General features: G+C 37.1%; 1 protein-coding gene across 2 annotated transcripts in view; it reads left to right on the top strand.

The window, feature by feature from the left end:
- LOC113527785 (cadherin-12) overlaps positions 1-23,253 on the top strand; it is a 111,001-nt gene extending 87,748 nt beyond the window's left edge. The window contains exons 6-11 of one of the 2 annotated variants that reach the window (XM_053238754.1): positions 2,112-2,365; positions 6,305-6,441; positions 11,228-11,349; positions 14,164-14,281; positions 15,696-15,947; positions 20,934-23,253. In XM_053238754.1, the coding sequence (XP_053094729.1) occupies positions 2,112-2,365; positions 6,305-6,441; positions 11,228-11,349; positions 14,164-14,281; positions 15,696-15,947; positions 20,934-21,457 (1,407 nt within the window). In that variant the 3' untranslated portion in view covers positions 21,458-23,253. The remainder of the gene's footprint in view (positions 1-2,111; positions 2,366-6,304; positions 6,442-11,227; positions 11,350-14,163; positions 14,282-15,695; positions 15,948-20,933) is intronic. The other variant, XM_034309023.2, reaches the window with a different exon arrangement.
- The last annotated feature ends 673 nt before the right edge of the window (positions 23,254-23,926 follow it).

Genomic DNA, 23,926 nt, shown 5'->3' with positions numbered 1-23,926 from the left:
GCTCAGATTCAGTCAAATGCTACAAAATTGATAGGACAGCGCTTCACAGTACAGATGGATAATGACCCAAAATGTACAGCGAAAGCAACCCAAGAGCTTCTTAATGCAAAGAAATGGAATTTTCTTAAATGGCTGAGTCAGTCACGTGACCTCAACCTAATTGAGCATGCTTTTAAGTTACTGAAGACAAAACTGAAGGAAGAAAGACCTACCAACAAGCAGCAACTAAAAGCAGCTGCAGTAAAAGCCTGGCAAAAGCATGTCAGTGGTGGAAACTTAGCATTCGGTGATGTCCATGGGGTCCAGACTTTTCCAGTCATCGACTGCAGAGCATTTGCATCCAAGTATTAAAAATAATCCTAATGTTTATGATTGTTAGTTTGTCCAATTACTTTTGAACCTGTGAAAATAGATGGACTTTGTAAAAAAATGGTTGTAATTCCTAAATGGTTAATACAATATTTTTGTTAAACCACTTGAATTAAAGCTGAAAGTCTACACTTCAATCACATCTTGATTGCCTTACTTCAGATCGATTGTGGTGGTGTACAGAGGCAAAATTACGAACATTCTGTCACTGTCCAAATACTTATGGACCTGACCTGTGTGTGTGTGTGTGTGTGTGTGTGTGTGTGTGTGTGTGTGTGTGTAGGCTTCTTTGAACTTTGTGATAATTGCTGGGGGATTTCTCAAACACGTCTGTTCACAACCAAAGAAGGTTCAGAGAAATAGAGAAATTGATGTCAAGAAACTCTATATTCTCAGGGTGACCTTGGACATCACAAGTTCGCTTATATCTCCTTGTAGCCAAAGATATGACCCACTCCACTGGATGTCTAAGAGTCATTATCTTTTTTTGTTTCCTAAATTCTTATTCTATCAACTAAAAGTGTATTGGTTTTATTTAAGATACAAATTCAGATGCAAAACTATGGATTATTTTACCTGATTAACATTGATGAACATTGATTCATTGTTGTGAAATATTTGATAACAACATAATAAGGCAATCCTTTTAGAAAAATGCAAATAGGAATATGTTTCCTAACATTTTTCAATGTGGACTTGGTCAGTGCAATTTCTTTAACCTCACTGGTAAATCAGCGACTTGGGTGATTTTCAAGTGCACTTGTTTTTGCTGCATCTAATTGGGAACCCAGTTAGCAACAATTGACTGTGAATAATGAATGAATGGGAGAAATCTGAAATTAATACATCCCAAGCTAATTTTTTTGCACTGAAAATAACAACAAAAAAAGGTTGGCACAGCCTACAAATGCTGCAGTACAGCTGAAAGAAAAAACAGATTAACTTTTTTTTTTTTAATTTACAACTGCTGTAGCTCATCATGCTAACTAAATGCACTCTGTGTGAACTGAAGTGGAGCTGAACTGTGAAGTGGTGTCGAAAGGACTGGGACTAAAATGGAAATGCAAGTTCAGTAACAAAACATGTGTTAATAAATAAATTCAGTTAAATTGTCATTAAATAACAACTTTCATGACAGAACAGGTAAACAGTGTGGAAGGCATTTAAATGGCTAACATATCATTCAATTACTAAGTGGTTTTAATGAAATGTTGCTTACAGAATAAGGAGGCTACGTCATATAAAACTGTTAATTAAAGTGCCTTCCATTTTTCTTGTGATCATCTGCAGTTTCCAAAACATGTTGAGAATTGTCTTTTTTAATGCATTGAATTTCTCTGTTAGCCGTGAGGAAACTGATGATTGTTCCTGATGTATATGCTGTGACCAAAGTTGCCAGATCTGATTGACAAATGCAGCCCAATTGACAAGCAGTATTAAAAGTAATACTTTCCTTCAATAGTTTCACCAAAGTCCTAAAATGATCTCGTATTGTTTATATATATACAGTATATATACAGATAGAAAGAGAGACAGAGGTGTAAAATAAAATTTACTATTAGAATGAATTGAAGAAAAAATATACAGTATGCTGGCAGGAACTCTGTGGCTTGATACTGAGAACAGAACTTAGATATGTACTTAGTACATTGATTAAGCACAGAAGGAGCAAAGATTCTCCAGCATTTATTATATGAGTTATATTCTAGATTATTTATTAATTTGTTTCCTTCCTTCCATAGCCTCTGGACTATGAGACAAAGAAGGCCTATACCTTTACAGTGGAGGCATCAAATGCACACTTAGACCCACGGTTTCACAGTTTTGGTCCATTTAAAGACACAGCAACTGTCAAGATTAATGTTCTGGATGTGGATGAGCCTCCTGTCTTCAGTAAACCATCCTACACAATGGATGTTTATGAGGACACACCAGCAGGCACCATTATTGGAGCAGTGACCGCTCAGGATTTGGATGCAGGAAGTAGCCCGGTCAGGTATGTATCTGGAAACTCATGTAGGAATGTAAAACACTTAGTAATGCGATGGGCCTCCACGAGCTGCCAGAGCATCTTCAGTGTACTTGGCACAGACTCTTGAACTGTACTGAAGGGATCAACACCATTCTTCCCTTAGTTGGTATTTTAATGGAGAGCACTGTCTAACATGTCACTCCATAATCTCCCACAGGTGTTCAACTGAGTTGAGATCTAGTGACTGGGAAGGCCATAGCATATAAGTTAAATTATTTTCATCCTCATTAAATCATTCAGTGAACCCTTGTGCCCTCTGAATGGAGACATTGCTATACTGGAAGAGACCACACCCATCTGAATGTAGGATAAAAATGATTAGATAGAAGAATATTGTATTGATTTGTAGTGTCTCTTCTCTCTAATGGGACAAGTGGATCCAAACCATGCCAAGAAAATAACCCCATAGTCCAACAGAGCCAACAGTTTTTCATTTAATCTCTCACCCATCTGTATTTCTTTGTAGGTCACTACACTGCTCTTTTTCCCCATTCCTTTATTTCTGCACTCCAGGTTAATAGAATTTTTTTTTTCTTCCTTTAGTCGTGACCACAATATAAGTGCTGTGTGATGGCTCTAATGCTCTGATGGCCAAACAAATATCTCCTGCACTAGGAGTTGCCTCAATATATACATTTACTTTTTTAAAATGTTGAATTATTTAGAAACTGTTAGCATTGTTCTCTGGTGCTGCACTCACTCACCACTAGACAATGGTGCTGAATGCACCTCTGTGTATGGAGCAGCTTTTAAAGTTATGCCTTAGCACTCTATATGGGAAGCACATATTGCTTGAAAGAGGAAAATAGCAAAAGTATCCTTTGCTAACCTCAACACTCTTCGACCCTTTTTCTACTTCAGCTAGGAATTTTGAACAAAATTGAACATATTCATAGGAAGGATTTTCTCATTTTAATGCAGATTCTCTGTGAAAGTCTCCATCTCATGAGGATCATGTGCATCGTGGGCAGATTTCACATTTTAGCTCCTTGTGGCTTACATGTAGTATATATCTTTTAAAGCAAGGATGAACACCATACAGACATGCTTTATGTTTTGAGAAAACCTTCTAAACAATCCAATTCACAACGTATTGTTCCCTATTAATTGGACATGTAATCGGCAAGCAAAATGTTGTGCTTCACTTCTATGCTAATGATTTACAATTATACATGTCGTTTTGGACAGATTCAGCAGCACAGCTATGCAAAAGAGACATTTATGTTAAATAACTGAAACTTGGATAAGTTAAAACTTTCTTCTGAATTCTGTTAAAAGGTTTTTAATATATCCATATTAATGTTGCTATTAGAGCTTGGTCACCTATTCTGTGAAACCAAAAGCTACAGTTAAGGACTTTCATTTAAATGTTTTATCTGCCATTTGATTCCAATTTCATAGAACCACTGTTACATACCTTTTGTTCTAGATGAAGGCCACATATCAAGGGTGTCACAAGGGTTCATAAAATGTCCTGATGGCACACCTTGCCAGAGAATAAGAGAGAGCACTCATGAATATACCATACTTTATTGAGACTGATCATGACTAGAAGGGTTAATATTGCTTCCTATTGAGGATGAAAATCACTCATATGCTGACACTGTTTTGTTGAAGATATAAACCTCTCAACATCCTGATACTCCAATCTATTGAGGGTGAGAATTATCTAAGGGGCAGATATTGCACTCTACCGAGGATAAGAATTGCCCAGGGGTTTAATACTGTATTCATATAAGAGTGAGGTTCACAAGAGACAGTCCTTTTAGTGCCATGCTGGAGTTAAATGTTACTCATAATGATTGCCATTTAATGTAAAAAGGAGCCTCTTGAGCTGTGTTCCAGTATGTTTTGCAATCACTTCTTTTACCCACTGGGCTAACCTGTGTTTAGACAGTGGAGCCCACTTATGGTGTTTCCCAAAGTATGCAAAAAGCTGGTCAGTGACATGTTAACTAGCAGTCACATCCACATATTGATTGAGACCTCTCACTGTATAAAGGCTGGCCTGAGCACATTGACTGATAGGATTCTGCACCATCAACCCCACCGTCAAATCCCAGCACTGCCAAGCTGCCACTGCTGGTCCCTTGAGCAAGGCCCTTAACCCTCAACTGCTCAGTTGTCTAAATGAGATAAAATGTAAGTCACTCTGGGTAAGGGCACCTGCCAAATGCCGTAAATGTAAATCAATATGCTGGCCACTGTGTGACATTTGAACTCTGGTCCCTAGTGTATGCAAAAAACAAAAGCCACTTTATACCTGCTTTACATCTTCCATTGGTTTATATAGCAAGCTGCCTAAACTACTTTGCACCAAATATAGGTTCTATTGTAGGATCATTGTTTTGAAGGTGTAAACACAAGAGTGGCTGTCCAGTATGCTGGGGTCACACAGATTTCCTTTCTAGGTTTCATTTCTACATTAATACTCTGATGTCAAGACTCATTTTCCCACCTTGCATCGAGTTTTTTATGCCTTCATCCAGCCTTGGGAAGCATCTTTTATAATTCCCTTCATTGCAGAGAAAAAAAACGTGCTCTGGACCAATATCTCAGGGGGCTTGCTTGCGACTAGTGACACCTATCGTTTTAATAAGGCTGACAGGTGCAGAGCATTTAGCTGACACTGAAAACAGTACTTGGTGCAACATACCTAATTTCACTAGTGGAGTTGCAAATAATAACATTCTAGCCACACAGCATCTATGCTGCTATATGCCAAACTCCAAAACATGCAATATGTCCTGACAAGAACATCAAAAAGTCAAATAGTAGAACTGCCTGTACCAGAGCACTCTATATGATGGTGCAGATTTAACGATAACAAGATTAGAATAAAAGCCAATGGATTAGAACACTATACTCAGCATCATGAATCCACTTAATGGACAAGAATAGGAAAGAGGATGAGCATCACATAACGTGTGTCTTTTATAGGCTACACACATGAGTTCACAGACCTGAGGTGATGACTTTGCTTGTTTCTTAGTCAAGTAGAAAAACTCCACTAAAACTGAAGGAAACTACCCTAGTGGTTCCTAGAGCTTGTTGTTATTCATTTAAGCAATATCACACAAGCCATAGTGCAGTTATACTGAATACTGGCATGGCTGTGGTTCGGCTGTAGGGACAAGGCCACAGGCTGAGCACTGCAGGTAATCCCAGCCATGCTGAGATTCAGTATAACAGCACGATTGCCAGTGCAGTTTTATAAATAAGAAATTAATATGAAGTATGTGACATTTTGGACACAACATGGACAAATAATTTATTGTTGCTACACGAATGGAAATAGATCCTGAAGAAGCCACACTCACTGATAGCCTGTCAGCTAGATGGCTAGCTAGCTCATAATGATTTATAAATTCCTGATTTACAAAAAAAGTGCATTTGGTGAAATTGGCTTCTCTTCTTTCTTTTCATATTCGTCTAACAAGCTTTTATATTTTTAAAACTTCAGAGCTTTTATATTTTATGTCTGAAGTTATATTGATGAAAAATGTATTGTTTGCCATGTCCACTGAAGATGTCACTAACTCTACTGTAGTGACGGTTTCAGTGGGACTGCTATTAGAATTGGAATTTTGCATGACGATCACAGACAAGCTGAGTGATACAAACACTGAATCATCCCAGTGTGGTTATAATAAATATAAGAACTCTTGGAATGCTGCTTGTCCAATCAAATTAGTGGACCGGAACTGTTTTACAAATTACTATGTAACATAATAATTCATCTCTCAGCCATAGTTTTTTGGCAAAATTAATGGACAAGGAGTCTTTTTTTAATGCTTAAGCTGGAAATTATGGTCAGAAATTACACAACATTTATGTTTCTCAATAATGTGAATCCTATAGAACCCACTTTTAGTAATTTAAGTTTTTATTCTATCCCTATAGGTATTCTATTGACTGGAAAAGTGACCTGGATAGCTTCTTTGACATTGATCCTGTAATAGGAACCATCTCCACTAACGAGCTTCTGGACAGGGAGAGCAGAGTCCAACACAACATTTCTGTTGTGGCAACCAAAGTTAGTAAGTATGCTTCAACTTTCCACAAGTGGTCTCAAAGTAATTAATGACGAGCTGAAATACTATGTCTCCCCTGAATGGGTTTCATTGTTTAAGTGTCTGTCTTGTTGCTTTGACCTTATAAATTTAACAACAGATTCAGTTCCTTTCTATGACCTGTTAAATGATTAAAGCTTTATTTTCCAATTTAATTAGTTATGCAAGGCAATATCTCCTAGACGGTCTGCCCAGGCAGCTATCAAGTGTTAATTACAAAACAATTTTTTAAAACCTTGTTACATCTTTAGAAATTACAGTGCTAATTTGAGAAGCTGTGATAATGTTTTAAGGCTAACAACATTAAATACATTAAAATGCCATTTCACCAATTATGGTTTCATAAAGTAAGACATGAACGCCTACTACCACTTTACTGACATCCACTCTTCAAGACCTCTCAGAAGACATGGAAGTCATTCCTCATGAAGCTCATGGTACTCAATCAAAATTACAAATGCTACACTCCACATTCATTAACCAGAAATAGTCTAGTGAGGTCATTAAATGTTAAGGTCTTATCACCATGGTAACAAGCATTGCTAACTGTCTCTCATGCTCATGCTGCTGATATGCTAATTACAGTTTGCTAATGCTAATTTGTAGAGTTGTTGAGAGACGAAGCAAGTCTGTAAAACTTTGGTTCTCTGTTGCAGTGAGACTTGTTCATTCAGTGTCAGAAGCTCACATTTATTAATATGTATTTTTTCTCTCTATCAGTCTGTAGCAGACACTGATAGTGAGAGACAGAACGTTACAGAATTAAATTGTAATCCCAGGCCTCACAGGAAATACCACCAACTGAGCCAATACCACCAACTGAACTCCCGAACCTAAAAATGCAAATTGATTTACTTTAGATTAATAAGATAAACAAAACTAATTAATAAAATTGTAATTTTGAGTTGGCATTATTATTATTATTATTATTATTATTATTATTATTACAACATTTGGTAATTTCAATATCACAAACTTCAGTGTGCTTTACAAACTTGCAAGCAAATACCCAAATGCTTAAACATCCATGAATGTCCCTACACATGAAGGATTCTGTATTTCTCTCTCTCTGTCTGTCTCTCTCTCTATCTCTCTCTCTCTCTTTCTCTTTATCTCTCTCTCCTTCTCTCTCTCCCCTTGAGCCAGGTGCAGTCCCAGATGTTGCAGAATTAGAGGATATGAAATCAGAAATAATAATGCTGACGGTATTATATGAGACGATGAGTCAGCACTGTGTCCTAAAATAGTCTACTTGTTGCTGGTAATGAGAAGCATGCTCTTGAGAGCTTGTTTCTGTTAATGCAGCAAACGTGTGGGCATTTGGCTGCATGACATTAATTAGAGGCTAGTCAGCTTGTGAACCTTTTTCCCCCTGTAAAATGAGGAATGATCTCTAATATCATATTAGCAATCTATGAAAATCTAGAAAATCTGCCATCTATTCATATTCCAAACTAGTTCCTTATATAGTGTAATGAATATCTGGCCTTAGCTGGACTGCAGCCCATAATGATAGGGCAATGCTGTACATGTGTAGCTGTATCTCTTAAGAGCACTGCACCATCTAGTGGATAAAGAAATAGAAATAAATTCTGTGGTCTATTTGAAATCTAACATGGTACATATTTTTTACCAAAAAGAACGTTCTTCATAGCATTCATTTTGTTCATGTTTGTCGCAGAGTAACAACTTTACTAGGGTTAAAAAAAAAATAAAACTAAAAAGGACAGATAGATCACAGTTAGATATTGTCACAAATCCTCTCAGAGCATGGTGCAAAGCTTGTGTTCTTACTGTAGCATATGTTCTTTGTTTTCATTCAGTCTTGTCTCTACCTCCTGATTTTTCATTGATATCTCTTCCAGTTGTTTCTTTGATTGTTGTCCACGTGTTCTCTGTGTTGTTGCGAAGTTTCATCTATTGTATTTGTGCATTTCTAAGTCTTGTTTTCTAGTCTTCTATAGACCCCTGCTATGGACTGTGAGCGTGATTCTTGGATTACAAGCACAATGTTGAGTTTACGCACTTGCATCATGCCTCTAATCGCACGTTACGGATAGCTAGCAAGTTCAAATCATACACTTAAAAAAAAATTATCGTCCACATGCAGACTGAAAGAGTCAAACGTAAACCAAGTTACATAATTTTGCATAGCTGTCAGTGCATAATTATTATTATTGTTTCCCCCCTCACAAAAAAATTATTGATATTTTAAGGCTGACTTAAAGCAAAAAGAAAACGCATAGCCATCAGAGAATGGTAATACATCTACTGTAAATGACAAACTGGTGACAAACTGCACCAATAACCTTTTATGTTGACAGCCTTTGTCTGGATCTCTGGCAGGCTCCTGGCAGTGTGCTGACATTCAGCTTCACACCAGACACCACAGGCCATAGCTCCATTTAGTCAGAAGACAGAGAAGACATTTTGGCTGACGGGCTTATCATTTCACACAGCTGGACCTTAAATAACAATTTAGTGTAGTTAAATTCAGTGTAAAATTTCAATCAAATAAGCTGAACAGGAAACCTTTGAAAGGTTTCCCATTATAATTTAGTTTAGTTTGAATGGCATGGCTCCAAACTATGGTGGATCTGACACAAAGAAGCTACGTCTACACAACCCTTAATACACCCATAAGTGCACACACACACATACACACAAACACACACACACACACTTACACTTTTACACATCTCTATATTGCCAGGAAGATTGCTTTTCTCCATCAAGGTCAGCCAAAGGTCTTGGTTGTATATGGGACCCCAGCGGGGATGAGTATAGATCTCTTTTCCTCTAAGCCATCCCTTTAGCCACCACAAGCTCATATCACGGATCAAATCTATAAAAGTTCATTCCACACTGATGCCCCCACTGCACTGCACACACAGAATTCAAACAGCATCACGGCTGTAAGTAATCACGTTTAACACTATAGGTCTGGTGGGTTCACTTTAACCCGGGTGTCCATGTGCTAGCCATGTTATCACCTGGGTGACTTTATTGTCTGCGGTCAACCTTTTAAAGCTTGATTTTTTATTCTGTTATTAATCTTAAATTTGTAGTAACAGCTATGAATTATTCAGTAACTACTAATAGTAGTAATAGTAGTTATGAGTGTGAGAAATGCAAATCTCCTGGCAGTTTAAGAAGTAACTCAATCTGAACAGTTGTATAGTTATATAACAGTTATGTAACAGTTACATCCTCATCAAAAGCCATGTTTTGTTGTTTTATGTAGCACCTTAGTCCTGGAGGAATGTTGTTTCACTTCACTTTCAAGATATTTTAAAGATAATACTATATAGTTCTGTCTCTTGAACATCTTAAAAAAAAATAGTGTTGCATAGAAATGGATTACTATAATCTGGATTATGAAATCACAGTATTAATGAATGTGATCTCATGGAAAATTTGTACTAATTTAATTCGTACAAATTATTTGTACATGTGAATTGTTGAAAATTTGAAAGCATGAGACTACGTCTATAGTATTTAATGGCTCTTTTGACTCCTTAAACTGCCAGGAGATAATAACATAGTTTTCCTGTTAGTTACTGAATAATTCATAGCTGAATTATTCAATGATTTATGAGTATTTATAAAAATGTACTGAATGTGCCCACAAATTGTATAATATCTATAATGTTTCTATGCATCTTATTATTATTATTATTATTATTATTATTATTATTATTTGGTTTGTTTGTTTTTAGTGGGTCTAATTGTCCCAGCTAACTGATAACAGTAATGGCAATTGTACTATTAGCTAAGAATATGGACAGCTAGCTAGCTAAGGTTACTCCATCTTGAAGAAATATCCAACTGTGTCCAGTTCTTTCATCGTTTTTAATGCACATGGATATACTACTTGAATTGCTTGGTTTGGATAATGGATGAAAATGGCATGCTCCTATTGCTTTCTGTGCTGTTATTAAAATAATAATGGGTTCAATGGGTTCACCACTAGGTGGTGGAGGTATTATGTGTTCAGGTTGTCTGATTTATTTGGAATTATTGTAACCAACAGATGAAGTGATTTGATTTTTAGAACTGATACAAACAGGATCAAAGTCAAAGCAAGGTCAAATGTCTGACCTTTTTTCAATAGCGTCCTTCCTGTTGTTGTATATTTTAAGGGTATTTCAGGCATACAGATTAGTGACAAGAGGTACTAGACTTGTTGCCAGTGGAGTCATCCCCGTTGACGCCATTGCCATTAAGTTCTATTTGTTACAGAAGAATCTATAATCACCAAAATCTTAAGGTGTTTTAATGATTTCCTGTTTCTCTTGCAAGTTATATAAATGATGTAAACGTAAGCCTACTTCTCCACTGAGCGTTTCTTAATATGACCACATGATGTCAGTATTATACAGTTGATGAATTCCTTTCTAGCCTTGGAAAACCATAAGACTTAAAGGTGTATTAGTGTAGAATTTGTATTACACAAAATTCTAATCCTCAAGGTGTCTTTCTTACAGATCCTGGAGCTCTAAAAAACATTAGAGCTTGAAAACAGAGCATCTATTTAAGCATCCATTTATTTAAGCACTAATACTTAGCAAATTATATTATTAATATAAAGAATTCAGCCTCTGTTTACTAAAAATCATATAATAATACTCAGTGAATAGAGTAGGAATATAATTTGTACAGGACATGTAAAGACAAAAGCTCAAATGATCAGCACAGTGTCTGTGTGCTTTTTCTCTCCTTTTTTTTTTTTTTTTTTTTTTTTTTTCCACAGATAACCCAGTCCTAACCAGCAAAGTCGCAGTCACAATTCATGTGTTAGATGTTAATGAGTTTCCTCCAGAGTTGGCTATACCTTACGAGACCTATGTGTGTGAAGGTGCCAAAGTGGGACAGGTGAGTATGTAGCAATATGTGGATCAATTTCTATTTCTCTGAAACACGCACACACAAACAAAGCTTCAAAAATAGAAAAGAAAGAGAGCACAACAAGGTGCTGTGAGAAGATGCAAGTCAAAGAACAATTCTGGACTAATGAGCCATTTAAGATGATTTATGACACACTTCACACACTACTGCATTCATTAAAATTGCAGGGCAGTTGTGGCCACACGTGTGTGTGTGTGTGTGTGTGTGTGTATATGTGTGCACGTCACAGCTATAGTAGGAGATAAACAATGTAGGTATGATTGATGCCAGGTATTATTCAACTTTTGTGTTAGTTTGTGCAACTAGCCACTCAAAGATAAGAAAAAAAGGCATTTCGAGTAATGGTAAAATAAGAACAAAGAACAATCAAAACAAACACTTTGCACAAGTAACTTTCATCTTTGGGATATTATGAAATTGCATAAACATTTATGAAGGTCTAACTTTTCACATTTGGTGATTCTGATGAGGGATTAGCTCTAGCTGGTTGGATTTCTGGGTATTTGACAAATTTGTGTAGCGCACTGTGATGATGAACTACCTGGCAGTGATCAGGTGGTAGAGCAGCATGGGCTGACGGATGTTCATGATGGGCTGGTCACGTGTGGCTAAGTGATGCATTAGCTCAGAGCTAATCGCTTTGTTCAACATGCACCTGCAGTGTTCACAGCAGCGATGCAGCAGGTGATGTTAACAGCGGGGCAGGATGGTGCTGGAGCAGGCATGAGCAGCAGAGTATAAAACATGAGATATGTGTTGCTACTGCATGAGGCAGATTATGATCACTCAGGGTGTCAGGTATGAGTAGTCAGTCCTGTGGAGATAGATTTTGGCCAGTCCTTCAGAAATGGATAGAAGTGAAAACACACAGTGCTTACCTGGCCACAGACACAGAGAGTGACAATACAGCACCCTCACGTAAAGTAGTTTCAATGACACTCAGTGATATACATTTATTGTGAATGCAAACACACCAATAACCTGATCTCAATATCTATACAGTACGGAAGTAACAAATATGAATACATTATTCAGAATAAACAGATAATGTGATCTAAATGAATATAAATACAGGAATAGCATTGTGTAGGACTCGACGAAAAAAGTTCCATGAGTGGGCACTAGTGAGAAGTCAGATATGAAGTTTGTGGGACAAATATTAACATGAACATGCTTGCTCATTCAACATTTATTCACTCATTTGTAGTAATTGCCTGATCAGGGTGGTTTAAATTAGGCTAAAAGTGTGGTTATATTTTGGGGGATAGAACCAACTAAATACATATATCAAGTACAAAAACACGCAGAATTCACAGACCATGCTGCCTGTGCTGCCATTTCTTCTTCTGGAATTTTTTTTTCAGTGTTTGTCAGTGTTTCTGGTGGCATAGTGGTAGGATTCACATTTAATTTAAAAAAAAAAGAAAACAAAAATCCCTTCCAGGGACTCCATATCTACTCCGGGTTTAAATCTAAATACAGATATGGATATATTTTAGATATCACTGTTCACTGTAAAATGGATATATTTTAGATATCACTATCACTGTTGGAAAAAGTATGTTAACCTTTGCTTTCGGTAACTGGCATGACCCCTTTGAGCAGCAATAACTTCAACCAAATATTTCTGGTAACTGGTGATCAAGACTGCACAATGGGTTGGAGGAATTTGGGTCCATTCTTCCTTAAAATAACTGCTTCAACACAGTGATGTTGGTGCACTTCCTTGCATGAATTGCTCTTTTTTATGTCCTTCCACCACATGTCTTTTGGGTTAAGGGCTGTACCTTGACTTCTTATGTTGGAATGCAGTGTTTGGTTTTTGCCAAACATAATGCTTTTTATTGTAAACAAAAAAGTTCTATTTTGGATTCATCTGTCCACAGAACATTCTTCCAGTAGGCTTCTGGCTTATTCACTTGGTCTTGAGATGGGCAGCTGTGTTCTTTTTGGAGAGTTGTGGCTTCCTCCTTGCTATCCTGCCATGCCCACTGTTCTTGTTCAGTGTTTGCCTGATGGTGGACTCATGAACTTTGACATTACTCAATGCAAGAGTGGCCTGTAGGTCCTTAGATGTTACCATAGGGTTCTTTGTGACTTCTTTTAATAATTGCCATGGCCTTCGATAACTCATTTTTTGAAGTCCTCATGAATCTCCTATAATCAAGGCATTGTACACTTCCATAAACTGTGGAAACAAAACCTGTGGGGTGAAGACCAGATTTTGATAGCAAAGACCCAAGTTTATGTTCTTGGGCTGCTATTCTCACACCTGATTTCTATCCCCTTGACTGAAACACCTGACTTCAGTTACCCCTTTAAATGAACTCATACTCCTAGAGGTTTGGATACTTTTTCCAACAAAGATATTTTATGTTGCATAATTTTTCTCAATAAATAAATGTAAAACTATAATGTTTTGGGGTCACTTGTTTAATTAGGTTCACTTTATCTAGTTTTTGGATATAGATGAAGATCTGATCACATTTCAGGTCTAATTTATGCAGAAATACAGACAATTGTAAAGGGTTCACAAACTTTCCAGTGACACTGTATGCCTTTTGGCTGCTATAAAGTTGCATGACTTCATCTTGCGTATTTGAACTTTGAATTTGGTTTCACACAAATCTAAAATAATCCACTTTAAGACATCAACTTAAGTTGGGTGCCAAAAAAGAAATTTTATACTGGTGATACACCACAATTAATAATTTTTGAGAAATTTACTTAATATCCACACAATAACTGATCTACTTTCACCAAACTTTCCTTCATCCATAGGTGATTCAGATCTTCAGTGCAAAAGATGAAGATATTCCTATGAAAGAACACAATTTCTCCTTCAAATCACAACAGGAAGAGATGAAGATCAAAAACTTCACCATCAAAGATTTTGGAAGTGAGTCTCTCTCTCTCTCTGTCTCTCTGTCTCTCTCTCTCTCTCTATCAATCAGTCTTGATTCTATGCTACTCATTTCTCCATTCATGTCTGCAGTAAATACAGTATGTGTTTGATTATGTGTAAATAACCTGTTTTATAGTTGTGAAGTTTTCTGTGTTGTCAATGAACAACAAAATCATGTTGATATGATTTAAAATGAGAAAGGTAATTTTGGAAGTGTAGATTATATTTCTGCCAAGAAACCAGCTTGATCCCAGTTGAGGTTGCTGTCTTGTAAACACAGCCTCATACATTTTCATGATTACACTTCTGGCAAACCCAGCAGCCGATACACTTCTCGAACACCAAGGCCATCTCCATTATGCATCAACTTGCTAGCTGTTATAGCCCTTATAAAAAAATTACAGTTGTACATTCCTACAAGTGTTGATGAGGTAGAAATAACAGGGTAGTCTCAGTAAGTGATTCTGTGATTCAGCGGCACAGAATAAAAAAAAAAGCATGAAGTGTCTGAAATGTAAGGTCACAGTCTTAATGTGTGAAAATGAAAATGTTTGGTATTTCCGATAGGACACAAATTTCTACTTTGTAAGAAATTCATTTACATGAATTTTAATAAGATCAATCCACCTCACCCGTAATCCTGGTTTATCCTTTAATCTTAAATACATTTCGGAAAGCTCTGAATGTCCATAGTCATTTAGAACAGTAGGAGGATCTTAACTGCGCATCCAACAATGGGCATCCAATGGTAAACACTGAACTGAGCATGACTCCTGGCTTTTGATTTCTGGTTTAATCTTGAATAGACAACCCAATCAAAAAATGTAGTTAGTGGGTAAGTTTAGAGTCCTTTTAAATCCCTAAACACTAATTTCATTGGAAAAAAAATTAGGATTTCTCTGACTGAAAAAAAAAAATTGAGAAACTTATTACACTTTATATGAGTGCATAGTGATCAACAGTACTAGCAGTACAAAAATATGTAGAAAACATTTAGAAAATGACACAATATAGTTTATGTCTCTATTTCTTGGTCAATTAAATTGTTTTAGTAGTTACAGCCACCTTAATTTAGACGGTATAATGCCTCCACCATGCTATGGGCAGTGCAGTTAGACTGACAGATGCACTCCTGCCAGTTTTCAACTCATTAATTTAGATGTTCATACTGGTCAGACTCTGAGTTGGTGGGCATATAGGAAAGAGATTTTTCTAATCTGCTGCACTAGGTTCCATTTGAAGTGCCTTTCTAATGCTCCACAAGCTTTTGAAGCCTGTTCTGAAGCATAAACCAGGCTTTACTCACTGACATTTACCCAATTCTTTATTAAATCGCTTTTCTAAAACAGCTCTTTGATAGGCACTTGTTTTAATAACTTTTTTTTTTTCCATATCCATATCCACCCAGACAACACTGCAGGCATTGTAACCCTTCGCAGTGGCTTTTGGCGGCGTGCTCAGGAGATCTACCATCTTCCGGTAGTGATTGAGGACAGTGGTTACCCAGTACAGAGCAGCACCGGCACCCTGACCATCCGTGTGTGTGGCTGTGATTCTGACGGTTCCCTGCTGACCTGCAGTGCAGAAGCCATCTTCCTCCCCGTGGGTCTCAGCACCGGAGCACTTATCGCTATTCTGCTTTGCATTGTAATACTGCTAGGTGAGTGGACTGCTGGCTGTGACCAAATAGGGATGAAAACAAATCTCACAATTAACATGGAATTGAAATATATAAATAGAACACTGTGTGAGAATGGAGTGCAATCATGTGACTATTTTATACATTAGAGAATATGGTAATATTAGGCTTGCAAAACCTCAGTTTTTTTGGTGAAAAATTTTGCAGTTGTGAACCATACATGGGTACTGAAATAAATCCAACAAATTGATTGCAGTGGCTACAGATACAACAATCTCAATAATTAGCTTCCTTTAATTGAGGACAAAATCATTAGTGCAGCCAGATGGCGGAGTGCAAATTTAGAATGCATCATGGTTACTAATCTAACAAAATGTATATATTGCATGCATCAAGTATACTCTTCTATTGATTGAAAAGAGTATTACAAAACAGTAAAGAGAACCCATTTTTGGCACTTAAACAGATTTTAAAAACTATGTTCCACTAATTCAAAAATAAGATGTCTTAAAGTTCTGTGCTTCATGATCTATATGCCAACCTGATCCTGAAGACTTTTTGTTTACTGGATCAAAACAAACAGACTTCTGGTGCTTTCCAAGCTCAGTTAATTGGAATGCACTTATTAATTAGGCACCAGGATATCATCCATGGTGGCTTCTCTCCTAATCAGATTCATATTTAAAAAAAATCCTCATTAGCTAGATGGACTTAGTTATGGCCCAGTCTAAATTACTCCTCAAGATCTAAGCTCTAGGGTCAGTAGTAATAAACTAAACCACTGAGCATAAAGAATGGGCTAGGGAGCCCTTATTGTCTGCTTATAATGATGATTTAAGTAGAATTGTTGATCATGAAGGTAGGACTTTCTCAACAAGATATGCTAATGACTCATCTCTCCCTAACTGGACCAGAAATATTCCAGATAATTGTGACTTAATAACACAAACACATGGATTTACTTCCTATACATAAGTGAAATAATTAAAAAAAGTATAATGACTGGTATAATGTAGTATAAAGTGATATAAACTGTAGTACAGTACAGAAAAATGCACAGGAAATTATGGGTAATTATGTACAACTAGACATTAATTATACACTAACTACACAGAGCAGCAGGAGTATAATCCAAATGGCACATGAACAGATAAGCAGGCCGAGTACAAATTACATGATCGAACATGTAGCAGCATATAAAGTACACTGGTAAAGCGAAACCTAACATCAAGAACAGTCTTAAGTGGTAAAGGAGAACAGTCTTAAGTGGTAAAGGAGGACAGTTCAGAAAGATATCACTGCACAGTAAAGAGCTAATACAAAATATGGTGATACTAAGAGTCATGAAAATTGTTTATGCATCACCCCCTGATGTCAAAATGCAGAATTTAAAGTTATATTTGTTTGATGATAATCCTAACAGTTTGTTCTGCAGCTCTCCAGAGGTATATGGGACACAACTGTCAGAGGGTTAATGAGTCCAGCACTTTTTATTTCCTTTTTTTTTTTTTTTTTTTTTTTAGCTTTCGTGTTTCCATGGCTTTCCCACAAGTTTTACCCATTTCCTCAGCAGGCCCCATGTTTTATCTTCAAACCTTGAGAACTGTAATAGCTTCTTGTGCACTTTCAGGAGAGAACAAATTGAACTGACAGAAAGAAACAGACACTAAACTAAACCATGTTTAAGCCAAATTAATCCACAGAACACTGTGCTCAAAATAAGGTGCTTTATGTTTTTGGAGCCACGCTAGTTGACTAGCTATATAGCAAAGGAGAAAAAAAAACATTGGCCATTACATACTTATTACATTCTAATGATACATTTTTACATATTAATTAATTACTCATAAATTGAGGATGACAAGATTAAAGTTGGTGTAAAGTAAGTTGGAGTATTTTTCATAAATTGTATTAAAAATGCTGAAGGAAAAAAAAAAACTTTGGAGGAGATAGATAGTCTGCTAGGTTTCACATGTGTTCATTCATTCTCAAAATAATAAACTTAGTCAAGTAATGTCATGGTTCTCAAAGTGGGATCTTGTGAAAAACAACCCGCCATTATCAAGGTTATTATGCTTATAAATAATGTCAACTGGAAAATGATGACAGTTTTAATAAAAATGTGTTATACTGGTGTAAAGTTGACAAATAAATAAATAAATAAATAGCATTGTACAAATTTATATAACGTGCTTAATGTTGAAAAGCTTGGAAAATAAATCTGTCCTGAGTGGGTCTTTTTTTTTTTTTTTTTAATAACAGTTAAAGTATACTCTAAAAAAAAAAAAAAAGAGTATACTCTTTTGTATACTCTAAGCAGTTTCTGGATCCTCTCAGTGGTAAGAACATCTCTAACATAACACTACCAAAATGCTTGGTCAGTCTTTGCTCATTCCTCATGATATATCTGCCAGATGTTATACATTACATCCATTTCAGATCAACTCTGGGGCTGCATGCAGACTTTTTTCCACTTAAATGTAAGCATTGGGCTTGAGATGATTGAAGAGAGTATAGGTGAATCGCAACAGATTCCAACTATCACTACTGTACGTCTAGCAAATTGGATGATTTAAATGTCTGTCGGAAAATGTAGTGTCGGCATGTTAAAGATTGAAAAAAGTGTTGTATCTTGTAATGCACATTATGGCCAAAAGTATGTGGACCTTCCCCAAACTCATTCCACAAAGTTGGACATGCAGAATTGTCTAGAATGTCTTTGTATGTTTTAGCATTGATCTCTTTTGCCATGAAATGGAACGCTGACTGCGAGCCAGGCCTTCTTGCCCAACTTCACTAATGCTCTTGTCGCTGAATGAGCACAAATCCCCACAGCCACGTTCCAAAATCTAGTAGAAGCCTTCCCATAACAGCAAAGGGGGGGGACTAAATATGAAATGGAACATTCACATACAGCGTGGTCCAAAAGTCTGAGAGCACTAATGAAAATGCTTCTATTTTGCATTCATTTCTAATTTAATACAACAATTTTAATCACAAATGGTATTATTGACAACAATAATGTTGAGCGAAAAGTAGTATTTCTTAGTATTTGGTATGTCCCCTTTTTACTTTAATGACAGTGTGCACTCAAGCTGGCATGGACTCCACAAGTTTGTCCAAAACCTTATGATCCACTTTAGATCAAATCCATTGGAGTATCGTCTGAAAACATGCTTCAACAGAAGAGATTAGGAATGAAGAAAATCTGACCTTTTGTGCAAAGTAGTTAATGCGGTAACTATCACAAATGCTTACATTTAACTAGGAGCCTTGTTCTATAAACCTTATGTTTATTTCCAATTTTCATGAAAAAAATCCCACACTGTACTTTTGGCCATATAGTATATGTGTTTCCTTTTATCTTGTTTTATATTCATATATGAATCTTAATAGCCCGATGTCTGATTTCAGAGCAGACCAAAAAAACACTTTCTTTGATGCATCTTAGCTTCTCTTGTCCATGTTTCCCAAATAGATAAAATCTTCGATCACAAAACATGAGCAGGGGATTAAATTAAGAAAAGAAACAATGTGTTGTTTATCTGGGCTACTTCACTAAACAAGAATTCAAAGCAGTTTTATAATGGGCTTAGCATTTACAGCCCTGACTTCCTTTTGCAAGCATTTCTGACCACTAAATTTGAATGATAGCAGCTGCTTCCAGTGTTTTTTTTATTTTTTTTCACTGTAATGATGTAACATGTACGCAACACGTTACGTATATCCGGCCAAACCCCCTTCTCTCCTTCCCCAGTGTTGCTGCAGCCTACACTGTTCCAAATCCACAGGTGAAACTATTATCATTCGGTGATAGTTAGGGGACATGATAAGACAATGGCATATTGCACATGATCTCACAAGCCTAGCAGCTGAAAGATGATACAGAACATCATCCTTGTACATTGTTCCAGATTCCAGTGCACTGTTGATAAGAGAATACAGCACAGGTGTTAGGAGGAAGCCGGCGTACCTCACTGCCTCACTGCCTCACTGCCTGTGAGAATGAGACAGACCCTGAAGGCTCTTTTAGTCATATCCTTGTGATAGTCTGAATCACTCACTGAGTAAACACACATGGACAGGAGAAGAGAAGGAATGTGCAGGGAGAGACGTGGTGGGCGACCTCCATTATAGGTGCTCTATTTGTCAGCCTGACCCACTTTCAGTTCTGCAGCAGCATCCATGACAGTTACAGTTAAAACTCTATATGACCAAGGAAAATGCATTATCCATTGCTCTCTTGCCTATGTGGAGCCAAATACACATACAAAAATACCCCTTAGAAACACACATACACACACACACACACACAGAGATTAAGTGTTGTAATGTAGATGTGTATCACTTGGGGGGGCTGTTGTTTCACAGCCATAATCTTTCAAATGAGAAGGCATAAACCACTGGCTTATTTTTATGTCTTTGGTCTTGCTGGTGTCATGTTCTTCCCACAAGTGTAATATTCTGCAAGTCTTCGCTTTTATGAAATTTATGAACATTTGCCTTCATCCTGAACAGGCACTCTATACTGCTACACCCCTTTTCTCTTCCCCCACACTGAAGAAAAAAAAACATCAGTCTGCACACACACTGAGCAGACTACACTGCATTCATGAACATGCATATCTATATTTACCAGACTCTAGCCATAGGGCACTATTTCTTCTCCGATAGCTCAGTAAAATGTAAGTCTGAATGCTGGAAAGAGAAGGTTCTGCAGCACTTTAAAGTAGTCAGACAGAATGGATGAAGATTGCACATCCTGAGTAGACTTTGCAGGATTGAAGATGCTGCCAATCTGTTAACCCATGAAGGAAGAGGCAAGAAATTGTTACTGTAAACCTTGAAAATCAAAGCAAGCCTTCTTCCTTGATTTTATAGAACAAAGACATTTTCTGTCATTTTTCTTTTCCTTTTCAGTCACTGATTGTGGTCGAAAAAATTCAATTTCCTTTAAAATAGATGGCTGTTGGATATTTGTGTTTACATGCGTCTGTCTCCCCGCAGTGATTGTGGTGCTGTACATGGGAGTCCGCCGGCAGAAGAAAAAGGAAACACTTATGACTTCCAAAGAAGACATCCGAGACAACGTTATCCACTATGATGATGAGGGTGGAGGCGAGGAAGACACACATGCCTTTGACATTAGCACTCTCCGAAACCCTAAAGCCATCAAGGACAATCTTTATAGGAGGGATGTTATACCAGAGGCTGCCTCTCTTCCTCAGCCATTAGCCGCCTCACAGGACAGTGAAGACCTTCAGCAGTTCATCAGTCAGAGACTGCAGGCACATGACGGTGATAACTCTGCACCGCCCTATGACTCACTGGCCACCTACGCTTACGAAGGTGAGGGATCGGTGGCCGAAAGCCTGAGCTCCATAGAATCATTAAATGGTGAGACAGAAGAGGATTATGATTACCTAAACGAGTGGGGACCTCGTTTCAAAACTCTTGCAGGGATTTTTGGAGAACGTTCGCAAAGCCAGACTGACATCACCTCCACAAGCACCACAGAAAACAAACTTTGATGATGAACACAAATGCAAGATGTTTATTTATTTACTCCACTATCTTATATTCTTTTAATATTGTCATTTCTGTTTCGGTTTTGATGCTTTTTTTCATCCTCAAGATACTGTTGTGAGCTCTGGTTTGTCTCCATTCCCCATGCAACAAAATTGATTAGAATTCAAAGGAGGGGTTTTTTTGTTTGTTTTCAGTGCTTAAAGAAAGACAAAACTCAAAAAGGGAATGAAAACATCCTTAAAAAGTGCCTCGATAGATTTTTTTTCTCTTTGCTTTACCTCTGATTTTCATGCTCACACAAATCTACCCCTACACACTACTTCCCACACAAACACATGCCTTCCAGAAAAGCGAGACAGTGCGAAAGATGTCAAGTGCTCTAGCTCCTCATAAACAATGTTGAGACCAGCTTCACTAAGGATTACGGGAGGCAAATAGAGACACGGCCCAAGTTTGGCCAAAGATCATTTAAATTGTATTTATGATTATTTATTTGTGAGGCTGATATTTTTTTTTTCTTTTAGGATTTTTTTGATGTATTTATCTCTATTTATCACAATCTCTTTTTTTTTCTTTTGAATACACTTGGGGATTTTTGTAATTATGTGCTCCTCACATTAACATGGATGTTGAAGTGTTGTGAGGAAACTGTAAAGACTTGTACATAATGTTAATTGTAAAATCAGTTTAGGGCTAAACATGAGCTACTATATTGAGTCATGTAACACACTGTTTTTCTTAAATAAACAACACTTACAAAAGGTATTTTTAAACATATCTGACTTCTTGCAGGGTGGAACAGTTACTCAATGTATGACTGCCTGTGTGGCGTTGCTGTGCATGTACTCTCTGTCTATGTGTGGGTTTCCTATGGGTTCTCTGATTTCCTTACACTTCCAAAAAGCATGCCAGTAGGTGCATTGGCTAAGCCATAATGCCCTGAGGTGTGTATGAGTGTGTGAATGTGTGTGCATGATGCCCTGAAATGGACTGGTGTCCCGTACAGAGTGTATTCCCGCCTGGCACCCAGTATTCAAAGAATAACCTCCGGATACACCACGACCCTGACAAAGTAGATAAAGTGGTTACTGACAGTGAGTAGCCCATTTAGGTAGTCTAAGGTTTGGGTTTCATTCATTAATTCATTTTTTCATTCATCTTCAATAACCACTTTATCCTGCTCAGGGTCATGGCTCTGGGTTGAATATGAACATTTATATTAATAGACTAATTCCTGTGCCATGGACTTGTTTATAGAAATATAAAACAAATCACATTATGGATGTAATAAGGAATGAAAACAAATAGCAATAAAAGTACACAAAGCAATGTTAATGCAGTGTAAGGCGACTCAGACTACACATTCAGCTGAACACATAATGCCATCACAGTGTATTCAGCCTGCTCATTTTGGAAAGGGGGAATGTTTCAAATCCAGTCAGGCCTTTTATTCTAGTACATTAAATTAGCATGGATGTGGCATGGCTTTTTCATGTCTGGACATAGCATTAGAAACCACTCAGACTTCACTTCATAATAACTAAATTGTGCCAAAACCAGACAGCATTGATGGACCAAAGTAGAGACTGTGTCTATGGTTTGCGTTAAAAACCCAATAAACAGCTGTCAGTTGATGAATAAATAAGAAGAAGAAGAAGAAAGAGGTTAGCCAAGTTGCAGAAAAGGAATGATACTGGAATATTTAATGATTTGTGAAAATGTCTGTTGTCCTTATCAGGCATTTTCATTCAATGCCCTTAACTCTCTACCTGTTAGTCTGTTATTAACCTGTATCTCGGAGCACAATCTAGGTCTCTATGTTTCAATGAGTTGGAGATGAGTTGTCATTACAAATGTGTTTAATGTGTTTATAATGTCAGCAGGACAGAAAATGGACACTAAATAAAATATTTCAGTCCAACAAGCAAGCAGTTAAAAATGATTAGAGTGTTTTGTTTATCATGCAGTATTTTACCGAATTCATGTCAAATATAGAGTGTATATGAGCAGATTATGAACCCATAACTGAAGAATAACACAAACATGTAGTTCCTTTATTTGTTGGAAGCCCAATAATTTCTTTCCCCTCCTACTATAGTCACATATAGTATATAGTATACTCATAGTACTCACAGTACAATAGTATACTCATAGTGTGTATGTGTGTGTGTGTGTGTGTGTGTGAGAAGATCTTGTAATTGCACCATGTACAAAGTGCAGTACAGCCAGCCAGAAGAGGCATATCAGAGACCAACTGACCAAAAAGAACCTCACAGATGCCACCGTTAGAATTCGCATGCTTAATCCTACCAGTGTTAAAATACCACTCAAGCATATCATCACACACACTCCAACATATTGAGGTGAGTCTCAAAATCGTCCTGGGGTGTCATCCTGACCAGGGTGAGGGTGCTCATCAGCAGTATCACAGGGGAGAAGGAGGAGATAATGAGGATCCTAAAGTGAGCTCA

Source organism: Pangasianodon hypophthalmus, chromosome 12 (genome assembly GCF_027358585.1).
Source record: "Pangasianodon hypophthalmus isolate fPanHyp1 chromosome 12, fPanHyp1.pri, whole genome shotgun sequence".
NCBI lineage: Eukaryota > Metazoa > Chordata > Actinopteri > Siluriformes > Pangasiidae > Pangasianodon > Pangasianodon hypophthalmus.
Note: the sequence above shows the minus strand (reverse complement) of the source record. Positions and strands in the feature narration are given on the sequence as shown.